The sequence below is a fragment of the Canis aureus genome, chromosome 13 (genome assembly GCF_053574225.1).
Source record: "Canis aureus isolate CA01 chromosome 13, VMU_Caureus_v.1.0, whole genome shotgun sequence".
Taxonomy (NCBI): Eukaryota; Metazoa; Chordata; class Mammalia; order Carnivora; family Canidae; genus Canis; species Canis aureus.
Window position 1 is genome coordinate 8670568 of NC_135623.1, and position 13477 is coordinate 8684044.

At 47.2% G+C, this 13477-nt stretch overlaps 1 protein-coding gene across 17 annotated transcripts in view; it reads left to right on the forward strand.

The window, feature by feature from the left end:
* The window catches only part of SCMH1 (Scm polycomb group protein homolog 1), a 176280-nt gene that overhangs the window by 152827 nt on the left and 9976 nt on the right, over positions 1–13477 (forward strand). For all 17 annotated transcript variants that reach the window (XM_077844496.1, XM_077844492.1, XM_077844498.1 and 14 more), the window contains 2 exons: positions 2132–2332; positions 4072–4263. In XM_077844496.1, coding sequence (XP_077700622.1) covers positions 2132–2332; positions 4072–4263 — 393 coding nt within the window. The remainder of the gene's footprint in view (positions 1–2131; positions 2333–4071; positions 4264–13477) is intronic.

The window sequence follows — 13477 nt, forward strand, 5'->3', positions numbered from 1 at the left end:
TGCCCCTCCCCACCACTCATGCTCACTCGCTCTGACTCTGTCTCTCTCAAATAAACAAATATATCTTTAAAAATAATACTAAAGGTTTTATAGTTTGCCTTTTGTATTTCACACTTCAATTCATGTAGAATTTCTTTTTATAATCATCACTGGGCTGGTTATATTTTTTCTTTTCATATGTTTTAATTAAGTAAAATTTACATGCAGTGAAGTGTGCGTATCTTAATGTACAATTAGATGAGTTTTAATCTGTGTAAGCACCATGTAACCACAACCCAAGTCAAAATAAAAGTCATTTCTACTGCCCCTAGAAGTCATATCATACATCCTTATGATCAGCCTTCTCTCCTACCTTTATTCTGATTTCTATCACTGTAGATTAGATTTTCCTATTCTTCAACTTAATATATAAATAGAATTATATATACCTTTTGTATCTGCTTTCTTTCACTAAAAATAATGTTTTTGAGAAGCACCCTATCAATAGTTCATTCTTTTGTACTGCTAAGTGCTATTCTGATAAATGAATACACCATAATTTGTATATGTATTCTCTTGTTGACAGACATTTGAGTCGATTCTAGTTTTCTGCTGTTATGACTAAACTGCTATGACCATTCTTATGGGTGTCTTTTCATAGATCTGTGTCTTCATTTATTTTAACTACTCTTCCTACTCCTTTCAGTTCCTACATTTTTACTTGTTTTATTTCCAGTGAAAGAGTCATATCACCCACTTTACCTGCTACTTTCAGTAGATCTGCCTCACACCCACCTCCAGAGGCACCTGCCCATTCTTGGGCCTTTTGTGAATTATAAGAAAAAACAGCTTGATTCTTATTTTTCCCCATTGTTGGTTAAGGATTCCACTTTTTGGGAGTCACTCAGTCAATTGCTACTTTGTTTATCTGCTTTCCAGCTTCCAAAGTTTTTAGCTGTCTCCCTTATTGTCTGACTCACTTTAGAGGGTTTTAGGAGAGAAGGAAGTTGAATGTGTATTTCAATTCCTCTTGCTTACCTTTTACCTTTTTTCCTTCTTCTTTTTCCACCTGTCACCTTCCACACCCTGCCTTTCTCACTATTTTCCATTTCCTTCTCTTCATCTTGCTTTGCCTTAGAATTAAGTGAGGAGTCCTCGGACAGCACATGGCTTAGCCCCCTCACTTTCCAGAGGCTAAAACTGAGGCCCCCTGCATGAGAACAGTAGTCCATCCACAGCCAACCCAGCTATGCACTTAGCTTTTTTTTGCCTTTAATAGCAAGAAAGGCCCTTTGCCCACCTCCTCCTTTAGTTAGTGATCCATGGCAGTGTGAGAAAGCAGAGTACCCCTGCTCAAATGGGGCCTTAAAGGCACATCAGAAGAGAGAATGTCATAACTGGCCAGGCTGCCATGGGTCCCCTCTGGAGACCAAGAAAGTACCTCCATTGCCCAATCTGTTCCCTGCCTAGCACCATGCCAGGTAGAGGGCTGCAGTAGGAGAGAGCCCTGCTGGCCTGACAGGAGAGACTCCTGAAATGAGCAACACTCTCCACATGGGACCCTCTAGCCCTTTCCATGGTTTTCTTTATTCCCATATTTGTCTATTTTACCACTTTCTTTGGGCCTGACTACTAATGCAGAAGATAACAAATAGATTCCCAGCCCCAGAACAAAAATCAAGGCAGGTGACCTGTGGCGTGACCATTCTAAGTGCAAGGCCAAACACACACAAGCACACATTCTGGCTAACATTGCCATGGTCCCTACCACTCCAACACACATAACATAAGAGATCCAAAGAATGTGTGAGGTGACCAAGTATTGAACATGAAAGTGCATACATCTGCAGGAATTGTTTAGATTCCCTTTTCCGTGCACAGAAGACAAAGTACAAGTCTGGGCCTTGGCTTTTGGTCTGGACTGTTCTTCCAGCAGGCTGTGTTCCCAGAGCCTTTGGTCATGCATTTTGGGCTGGCTGCAGCTGGACGCAGGCCTCCACCCCCACCCCCCTCCTGGTGTTCCACCAGCCTAGCAGCTGAGAGTCTTGCGAGGGACCAGAGCCCAGAGTGCGAGAGACAGAAGAGAGCACTGTTCTATCACTTCTGTAACCCAGACGCTCTGTAAGCTGCTTTGGCTCTTTGTCTCCTGCAGTTTGTATTTACTTGAACAAGAATGGCAGCCCAGGCCCCCACTTAGATAAGAAGAAGGTCCAGCTGCTCCCTGACCATTTTGGGCCGGCCCGCGCTTCCGTGGTGCTGCAGCAGGCTGTCCAGGCTTGTATCGACTGTGCGTATCATCAGAAAACCGTCTTCAGCTTCCTCAAACAGGGCCACGGTGGTGAAGTTATCTCAGGTAAGTGCCCTTGGGCCAGTGTGGCCTCCTAGTCAGAGGGGCAGGCCTTCTTCACTGGCTGATTTCTGGCAAAGTATCCCTGTTCCTACTCTGTGCCTGTAGGCTCTGTTGAAATGGGAAGGGATTCCATTCCTCTGAGAGTCCTGCTTTTCAACTCCTGGGACCCTTCTGAGCGTCACACACACCTCTGCCAAGCAGAATACCCACACAGACTCCACTTATAAGCCCCTGGGCAGACTCCCGTCCTGCTACCTGCTCAGCCCCTGCATACAGAAAGTAGATGTGTGTTGCTTTCCAGAAGAAAGAATCCAGAGGGGCTGCACTGTGGCAACAGGAGCTTCTCCAGACTGCCACAGCCTCCTGCCTAGCCTTGGAGGGACCACAGGACTCTTATCATGTGCTTCTGACTCCTTAGCCACCCGGTCCCAAGCCAGCCCTGTTACAAGGAAGTTGAATCCCAGGGCAGAGTGGGAAAAACCATTTCCTCTCTTTCTCCTGCTGTGTCTGATTCAACTGCACTGTGTTTTTTGTTGTCATTGAGAATATTCACTTTTTCTCCTGTGCCCTGGTTCTGTTTCAGTGTTTCCAAGTCCAGAACCCTATTCCTTACCCATCAAACCCATGAAGACTTGACCTGGAGCCTTTCAGTCTCAACCGCACGATACTACATAGTCTCATACCCCTTCCCCCTAACAAGTTGCAGTATCAGCTTCAGGAAACCCAGCTATCATGGAAGACTCCATGAATACCTGAATTCTTTTAGAAGACTCCATAAATAATTCTTATTTTGTTAGCAAACCTTTAGTGAATGTTTATTATATGTCCGAGGTTATTGCCAGATCCTGGCCAAGGGAGAGGGAGGAAAGATGATAGGTGAGAGGTGTTCTGATGTATGAGAAATGTGTATAGGGTGGTGTGGGAGCCCAGGCTAGGGAGCAGTTGGCTGTGTGGAGGATGGGAGCAGGCATGAAAGGCATTGTTCTAGAAGCCTGAGGGACTGCTGGGAAATCAAGCCTCCTTCTGAGGAAGACTTCTGTGCCGTATAGTCTGCGGGAACCTGACCTTCCCTGCTTCCTCTGTGGAGTTACTGTTGCCCACACCTTCTCTAGGGTTCCTCTTCTGCTCCAAAACTGGTTCTTGGGAATGGCCTATCTCCTCATTACCTTGCTGCCCTTAGAGACAAATGCAAAAGCCTGCTTTGTAAGGCTTATACAGATACTTCCTTGAATAGAAATAGATAGGGAGTAAAATAAAACCAGGCGTGGGATGCTTCCAAACGTTACTGAAACTCTAGCACCCTTATACAGATCAGATTGTGCACCTAAACCATTACTGGCAACAGCTGTATTCTCATCTGCCCAGCTTCTCTGTTCTCGGGCAGTTCTTAGGGAAATAGAACCCGAAATGAGCAGATTTCCTGGAGGAGGCCCAGCCAGCTGATGGAGCAGATAGAGTCATGTTCACAGTCGTTTTCACAAGTTGAGTGAAATCACACCAGAGCCCCTGCAGCAGACCTGGCTTGGCCACTCCCATTACTGCCAGGCCTTTGGAGTTGGAGGCAAAAACCAAACCCTTGAGGGAGGGAGGGGAAGGGAGGGGAGGGAGGGGAAAATCCTGGGCACTGATTGCTTTGTGTAACCAGGTAAGCCGGAGGCAAGCAGTAGGCTGGGCTCTTCCTGCCCCGCTCTGCCCTGCACCGCCAGGCTGACGTGCTCGGCCCTGTTTCCTTAATTCCACAGCCGTGTTTGACCGTGAGCAGCATACTCTCAACCTCCCAGCAGTCAACAGCATCACCTACGTCCTGCGTTTCTTGGAGAAACTCTGCCACAACCTTCGCAGTGACAATCTGTTTGGCAACCAGCCCTTTACACAGACTCACTTGCCACTCACCACCACTGAATACAGCCACAGCCACGACAGGTACCTACCAGGTAGGAGCTGGGATGGGGCCGGGGCTAAGAACGGGGCACAGGGCTAGCTGGTAGCAGCGCCAGTGAGGGCCCTGGGGCCGGCCCTCACACCTGCCAGCCTGGTACCTATGCTCCAGAGACCTGGCCTTCTGTTCCTTGCCTTTGCCATTCCTGGGACTCCTTGGTCTCTTCCAAACTGTTCTTTCCAGGATTTTGTCTCCTATCTCTAGAATTAACCTTCTCTCCTCTGGATTTTTATCCCTAGAAAATAGTGGTTCACAATTCCCTTTCTGAGCCCCACGCAGCACGTGAAGCCACCATGAAGTCACAGCACCCCTCCTAGGGTGAAGCCGGCAGCAAAGGCCTAAGGGAGCTCTCCCTTGCCAACAGGAAGGTTTAGTCTCAGGCTACAGATTGAGAAATGCGCTCCCTCGTGATTGGCCGTCCACTCTTTCCTTTGGCGCGTGGCCCTAGCTCCTCTAGCACTGCCTGTCTAGCAAGTCAATTCAAGTTCCTGCCATCTCGACCTGAGGTGGAAAATAACTTTCTCAGTTAGTAGAGCAGACCCACAGCAGGAAGGCGGAGGCCACGTGGCCCTGGCCAGATCAGTGACTAAGCACTTCCGAGAGTGGTTACAGAGGGAAAGGAGATCAGCATTGCTTATCTGCTGCCCTGGACACAGAACGGAGGGGAGGAGAGCTCGGCCCCACACATAGTGAGGTAGGTCACTGTGGAGAGAGGGAGCAAAGGCCCTTGAGAAGAGTCTCGTGGAACTCATCCTGGGCAGAGGAGCAGAGAGGTGGTGCCATCAGTGCCAGGGCTGTGCTCATTGCTGAAGGAGCCAAAGTCAGAGAGGTGCCCACACCTCTGACCTGCCCAAGTCTTGTTCCACAGCATCTTTTTATCGTCATCTTAATGGAGTCACTCCTGATAAAAGTGCCACTTCTAGAGAACGTGCCTGGGGAAGTGACTTCTCACTCAGCTCCCCAACCCTGCCTCCATCTATGTCTGTGCACCCCAAAGACCGCTGCTCATATGACTTACCTGCAGGGCAAAAAGACAAGCTGAATTTCAGGTACTCCTTGGGAGGGCCAGACCATCTGGTCCTGCAGACATGTCTGTGCCCCCCTCACTGATCCATTTCTTGGGAGGGAACTTCTTCTTTAACCTCTTCCCCTACTTGCTTTCATCATTAGAATCTGAGAACAGAAAAGAGCTTTCTTATCATATTGCACTGAGATCTGGGCTGGGCATGGCGGGGAGGGGGGCAGACAAAGGCAGTTGTTAAATATCCCTAGCTGGTGGCCTTCAGGAACTCTGAGCTGCACTCAGTAATGAAAGTGAAGCCTACCTGAGATTCTGGAAGATGAATATCATGAGAGGAGATAGTGTGCACCAAGGCTAGCTGCTAGTCTAAAGAGATTTCTCAAAGAACCAGGAATCCAGAATTTTTAAGTGGAGTATCATCACTAAGAGCGAAGAGAATCACACTGGTAGCAGCATGGAGAGGCCAGGAGGGGTGTATTGGGCCTGCAGTCATGGAGGGAGTTTGGAATCAAGGCCTGGTATTTCCTGGGAATTGTTTCAGTTTGCATCTCTCTGATTCAGCTGCCAGATAGGAGGAAGCAAGCTTTGGCCACTCTGCCCTCTTGCCTCATCAACTAAGAGACAAAGACCAGGGTTATCACATTCCACCACTGGCTGCCCCTATTCCTGCCCTCATTTCCAGATGATTCAGCCAACTCTGTGCCTTCCTCTGCCCACTCTGTAACTTCTGTGGCCCATCCTGGGTGCTCAGCAACTTGGCTGCTCTCACCCCAGTTTCTGTTTACTTCCCTGAAGTGAGCGTTCTAATTGTGCCCAGACAAGCCAGAGCTTTGCCTAGATTTCTCACTCCTCTATGCTCCTTTGCTTATCTTTCCTGCCTGCTTACCTGCCTGCCTGCCTTACTGACTCTTTGCTCCACCTCTGATCATCTGTTATTTCTTGTACTTTCCTGTTTACTTACCCCAGCCTCTGCCAAACAGCTTGGTCTGCACAGGGCTGTCTTTTGCTTTGCCCTTTGGATCTGGAGTTTATCACTGCTGCCCTTCTACCTGGCTACGTACTTATACTAGTTCAACACCCAAAGCTACCAGCTCTCTTATCTAGGTACTTACTGGAGCCCCCGCCCCCCCTTCTCTACAGCTTGTCTCCACACTACCCTAGCCCTCAGGGTTTGGACCTGACTGACCATGCATTTCTGGTATAGCAGGTCCCATTAGGCTTCCATATCTAAGTTGAGACTTCACTTTTTTCCTCTAGTGTTTTATTTTGAAAAACTTCAAACCTACAGAAAAGCTGTACAAATAGTACAGTGAGCAACCATGCACTCTTCATCTAGATTTACCACTTAACTTTTTGCAGTATTTACTGTACTTATTTCTCTAAGTACATGCACATATATTAGTGCCTGTATATTTTTATTTATTGAACCATTTGAGAGTTAACTGCAGATGAGAGCCTTAATCCTTAATAAACTTTCCTATGTATCTCCTAGGAGCAGGGAACACAGTACTATTATCTCACTCAAGAAATGTAACGTTAAAAAAAAAAAAAAGAAATGTAACATTAATCAGCTCTACTAGTTGATATATATATGGTTTGTATCAAGTCTCCCCAGTTGTCCCAGTAATGTAGTTTTAGCTATTTTTCCCCCTAATCCAAGATCCAGTGAAGGGTCATCCACTACATTTAGTTGTTCTATCTCTAGTTCCCTTATATCTACAGCAGTTTTCCATACTGTTTTCTACCTTCCATAACATGACACTGGCATTTTTACAAGTCCAAGCCAGTTGTCAAACACTCTGTGCCAGATCCTGAGGAGCCAGAGATTAAACAGACTCCATCCCCTCTCTGAAAGCGTGCCAGCTAAGAGAGAGGCATAGGTAGACATACTTGTGGTATGAGCCGGGAATGATGAGCAATGGGCAAGGTGAAAGAGGAGGTTAAAAAGAGTTCCTGGGGGAGGCAGTGCCAGATTAGGGGTGCAGTGACAGGTAAGAGGCCTGTGAAGGTGAGGTCACAAGGAGCTCCTTCCAGCCCTCAGAACAAACAGTGAGACAGGAGATAGCTAATATAGCTGGTCCCACAGACTCTTAATCTTTTTTTTTTAATTAATTTTTATTTATTTATGATAGTCACACACAGAGAGAGAGAGAGAGGCAGAGACACAGGCAGAGGGAGAAGCAGGCTCCATGCACCGGGAGCCCGACGTGGGATTCGATCCCGGGTCTCCAGGATCGCGCCCTAGGCCAAAGGCAGGCGCCAAACCGCTGCGCCACCCAGGGATCCCAACTCTTAATCTTATTACAATTACCCAGCCTTAACCTCTAGGTCTTATATTTAGAGACTTCCCAGATTCCTCTCTGCTGGAGGAAGGGGTTCATTTGTCCCATGGTGGTAAGCTCCCTGTGCCTGTCTTTCTAAATTGCCATGCCAGGTCTTCTGAGCTTATAAAGTGGTTCTCCTTCAAAATCCTAACATTCACAGGATTAAAGCCAAATAACTGTGAACTCTGTTAAGATGCCCCTTCATCCTCATACAGAGTTTCCTTGTAGAACTGTCAATTCTAAGATGACACATAATTCATTGAACCTGTATTTAGTCCATTACTCAACCAGTCGGTCAATCAGAATTTATTCACTGCACAATGCCAAGCTCTGGTTTAGGCACAGAGAGTTCCACAGTAAACTAGGAGTCCAGGTCCTTACACCAAGTTTACAGCCTAGTAAAGAAGAGGAACAAACAAGTGAACAGTGAACTTGTGGTGATATACTTTAATAGGACAAGTTCCGAGTTCAGCAGTTCAAACCAGATGTCAGGGATGACTTTCCAGAAGAAATGATATATCTAAGCTTGGCCCTGAAGGAGCAAGATAATCAGGTGAAGATGCCACAGACCCAAGGAGATGGAGGAGGGGAGTGAGGAAGAATGCTCCGGTTAACTCAATAGCACGTGAGACCGTGAGGGACAAATGGGAGCACAACCCAGGTCAGAGGAACTGGGTGTCTGTAGGGCTGGGAACCACAGCGTCAGGGAGGCAGCGGCCGAGTTGGAAAAGCCCTAACTGACCATGTTAGCGGCTTTACCTCATTGTGCAGTAAGGACCCAAGGAAGGGGCACGGTCAGTCCTGTGCTTCAGAGAGGTCACTCAGGATCCTGTGTGGGTAAATGGCTTGGTGTGGAGAGACACGGTAGGCAGGGAGACTGGCTGGAGGTTTTTGTGGATCTGTGAGTCCTCTTAGATTTCGGGATGATCCTTTCCTTTGATATCCAAATCTGAATAACATAAAATGAATCCCCACCCCATGTAATTCAGACTAGGTTCCCTGCTCTGACTCAATTCTTATCCTCTTCTTTCCCTGACCACTCTCAGAGCTGACCATCTCTCCCTAAGCTCCTTTGTCCCAACTTTTGATCCAGTTCCTCAGCCTTCATTTCCCTAAGGGAAAATGAATACAAGGCTGCTAAGTGTAATAAACTTATACTTGAAGCTCAGGAGGTAAAAAAGAATTGTCACATAGAACAGAAAGCATTTTAACATATTTGTTTTAATCTTAATGTTTATCAGTGGGGCACCTAGGGGACTCAGACAGTTAAGCATCCAGTTCTTAGTTTCAGCTCAGATCACGATCTCAGAGCTATGAGATTGAGGCCCACGTTGGGCTCTGCACTCAGCTGGGAGTCTGCTTGAGATTAACTCTCCCCCTACACTCATGTGCTCTCTCTTTTTTAAAAAAATTATTTATTTATTAGAGGGCATGAGAGTGAGGAAGCACAAGCAGGGGGAGCGGCAGGCAGAGGGAGAGGGAGAAGCAGGCTCCTCTCAGAGCACGGAGCCCAGTGTGAGGCTCCATCCTAGGACCCTGGGATCATGACCTGAGCCAAAGGCAGACGTTTAACCAACTGAGCCACCCAGGTGCCCCTTTCTCTTTCTCTCTTAAATGAAACAAACCCCCCCTCAAAAAAAAAATTAATGTCTATAGCTATTATAGGATATATCTTATTGGCCTCCTTCACCTTAGGCCTCAGCCTGCTGCCATTTCCAGGACCCACTCTGGGCCTGGGGGATTTTCTTCTCTATTTTCTATTCCTTCCATCCTCCTCCTTTTCCAGCTACCAGCAGGCAACTCCAAATTAATTTATCATACACAATCATTTCATTTCCTTTGGTCTCTGTTTTCCCTGACCTTGTCTTTCGTAACCATAATTATATAAATAAAACAACGTAATTATATAAATGAAAGAACCATATAGCCCACAGATCTATACTTTCAGCAACTCAAAGAACAAAGACAAAAGCTATTGGTAGAGAGATTTATTCCATCTATCCTGTGTTTTTTTCTGCCTTCCTGTGGATTAATCCAGTTGTGGTGTGTGTGTGTGTGTGTGTGTTTTGTTTTTTTAATGATTTTGTTCTCGTTGGCATCCTGGGTCATGCTTCTGTCCTTTGCAATTTTTCTTAGGGATCAAGTGGTTAGGTAATGCTTGGGATTCATTGGGGCCACCAGTGAATCCTAAAACCAAGCATTGTCTAGCACACCTCCACTTGGACTCTCCTTCAGGCCACAGCTTTTAAACATCAACTTGTCAGGAACAGTTCTCAAGGTCTCCTCATCTTAAAAAAGCTCCCCTTGGGCAGCCCTGGTGGCTCAGAGGTTTAGTGCTGCTTTCAGCCCAGGGTGGGATCCTGGAGACCTGGGATCGAGTCCCACATCCGGCTCCCGCATGGAGCCTGCTTCTCCCTCTGCCTATGTCTCTGCCTCTCTCTCCCTCTCTGTCTCTCCTGAATGAATAAATAAAATCTTAAAAAATATATATTACTGGGATCCCTGGGTGGCGCAGCGGTTTGGCACCTGCCTTTGGCCCAGGGCGCGATCCTGGAGACCGGGGATCGAATCCCACATCGGGCTCCCGGTGCATGGAGCCTGCTTCTCCCTCTGCCTGTGTCTCTGCTTCTCTCTCTCTCTCTCTGTGACTATCATAAATAAATAAAAATTTAAAAATATATCACTAAGCAAAGGAATAGGATATTAAGACAGAAAATAACAAGGGGAGCTTTTTTTTTTTTAAGATTTTATTTATTCATGAGAAACAGAGACAGAGAGAGAAAGAGAGAGAGAAAGGCAGAGACACAGGCAGAGGGAGAAGCAGGCTCCGTGCAGGGAACCCGGGATGTGAGGACGATCTGGCTGCAACATCTGTCACCCCATTGATCGCCAGGGTTGATTCGGCTAATCTGGCTGGCTAGGCAGGTGTCCCCTTCCTCCCTCACCGCTCCATGTGCGTCCCTCCTGAAGCTGCGCGCTTGGTCGAAGAGGACGATCATCCCCGATAGAGGAGGACCGTTCTTTCGTCAAGGGTATACGAGTAGCTGCGCTCCCCTGCTAGAACCTCTAAACAAGCTCTCATGCAGGGAGCCCAACGTGGGACTCCATCCCGGGTCTCCAGGATCACACCCCGGGCCAAATGCGGCGCTGAACTGCTGAGCCACCCAGGCTGCCCTGCTTAGTAATATTTATAGTAGGTTCTCACTTTTTATAAACTTGTGCTTGTCATCCTTCCCACTTAGGTTACTTATTCCATGAGGAGGGGGAGGGACAGTATCTGGTTTTTTCATCGTTCTCCATATCCATCATTGTCACATAGCAAGTATTTAACAATATTTGTTGAATGAAAGTGTAGTAGAGAATGTCAGACATACAGTTCAGAGAAGGATTCTTTTTTAATGAGACAAACTTAAGCATACACAAGAACTCTGGGTCCTGTGTTGGTGGAAGAATTTTCTTAGATACATAGCACGAGTCCATTCATTCATTTCACCCCTGGAAGGGGAAAGCGTGGTTGTGAGCACAGAGTCCTTGAATCTCAGAAGTGGAGAGTCCTCTGGAGGTGATCTAGTGTCTAGCCCAACAGATGAGGGTAGTTATCTGACTTCTGCTTAAGTGCTCCCGATGACAGGTTGCTCACCCTCTCCTTCGGCAGTCGATTTTGTTGAACACTTCTGATGGCTAAAATGCCTTCCCTTTTGAGCCAAAATTGGTCTTCTTATAACTCCTTTCCCCCATTTTACTCTCTGCCTTTCAAAAAGGCCAATCTGCCTCCAGTTCTCTTCCCTTCCTATGACTGCCGTTAGGGTATTTGTCTCCCCTGACTTTTCTCCAGACTCTATATTCCCAGGCTCTTTCTCCTTTGCATGATTTCTAGACTTCTCCCCACCAGTCTTGCCATCTTCCCCTGGGAACTCTAGTTTTTAAGGTAGCCTTGCAAGGTGATAGAGAAAATCTGCTTCTAACTGAAAATCAGTGGGTAAGGAAAGCTCCTTATCTGTCTGTTTACCTCTGCACACCCCCTCCCTAGCATAGCAGCTAGTACACAAATGTTCGTTGAATGTAGGAATGAGCTCCCTCTCATACTGACTCTTCTCATGTCTCTAGCACATCCATAGAAAATTTAATATAAATTGACCCTATGAGGCAACTTTTCATAGATGGCCAAACTGAATCCCAGAAAAAAGGCAGTGATCACCAACCAGTGATCAGGCCAGAAATTGAACTCAAGTCTTTCAGCCCTAACTTCTGAGCCCTGGGCCAGTGGTTACAAAGTTTCTTTTGTTTCAGTAGTAGAACTCCTTTTTGCAAAGTTAAGATTATATGAGAACTCTGGTGTATAAAAGTTAAAACCAGAGCTATTCTGCTAGAAGCTGGCCTTCCTGTGGAAGTCCTCAGGGCTCTGTGGAGCAGTTTGAAAGCACTGCAGTGTTCTATACAGCATTGTCTTACTGAAGCAGCCAGGGCCTTGTTCAGTTGGCCTTAAGTGGACTAGGACCTTCCAGAGCCCTAGACATGAGTCTTCATTTGGCCACTACATCTCATTAGTGGAGGTTTGATGACATTGTCAGTCCAGGTGCTACCCATCCAGATTTCCAGGCCCCTCAACTCAGACTCCAGGGCTCAGGTGCCATTCCTAGCATTGCTGAGAGGAAGACACACTGACTTGCATCAGCAGCTGGTGAGGCCCTGGCACTGTCATAATAATTCTTCACATCTGTTAGCGCAGGGTAGGCAAGTGGTACTGGCCCCAGGCTTTGCTGGGTAAGATGAGGTCTAGAAAGGTGAGATCACCCTGCCGACACATGCAGAAACTAGATGTCAGCTTTTTCTTGAGTTACTGCAGAGGACGTGGGTTTGCCATTCTAACTCTGAGTGAAGAATAAAAAAAATGGCAGGTCCCCACCTTGATAAAGTCCGTCCCATTGCATCTTCTCATCTGATGTTTTCAGCATGTCAAAGGGTGATGTTTTTCCCCCATTTTACAGATGAGGAAGCTGGTGCTGAGAAAACACAGCTTGCCTGAGGTCAAATACCTAGTGAAAGGCAGGAGCTCAGGCCTAGAATGCAGGCCTCCTGTCTGAGGGTCTGTGCGCCTGTTCTTGTCTCAAAATGAGATGCTGCTATGGTCATCTCTTCTAGAAAACAGGAATCTGAAAGCTCATCTGCAAAAAGGGGTGGGCTGTGGTTCAGGTACCCAAAGCTTCTCTCTTCAGAAGCATTTCTGGGGAAGGGTTTCATCAGTCCCAGTCCCTGAGAGAAGGGCCAGTAGCTCTCTCCTGCTAGACTTGACTTTATGCCCCTGGTTACCAAGCAAGTTCAGGGGAGTATTAGAAAGTAGTCCTAGAATCCACAGAGGTCTTACTATGTGCCAGACATTGTGCTCAACCGTAGTGTTGACCACAGGCCCTAAGTGAGTCCCAAACATTACCTAAATAGCCGAGACCTCTAAGAAAAACCACAGAGGACAGTGGTATGATGCCCCAGGAGCCAGGATGCCCTCCACAGGCAGAGATGCTGTGACCAGGGTGAGAAACTGGCCTGTTGCAGGTAGACCCCAGTCATGAGAGGGAACCTGCTTCAGGTTCTGGAGTGCACTGTCAGGGGCTGCTGCCTGCTGCTGGACCTCAGAAGAAAAGAAAGGCACTTCCTGTGTTCTAAATGAGAGTGTGGCTCCTAGAGAAGCACCTTGCCTATTCAGTGCCAGAGCCAAGTTTTAACCCTGATTCTGGTCTCCACAGCCCTACTCTCACAATTGCAGAAGCCTGGCTTCCTTGGAGTGTTTCTCTTGAGCAAGGCAAATAAGAAAGGAGGGGAGGGAACATAGGAGCGGACCTTTCACAGACAGACCTTTAGCCAGGCAT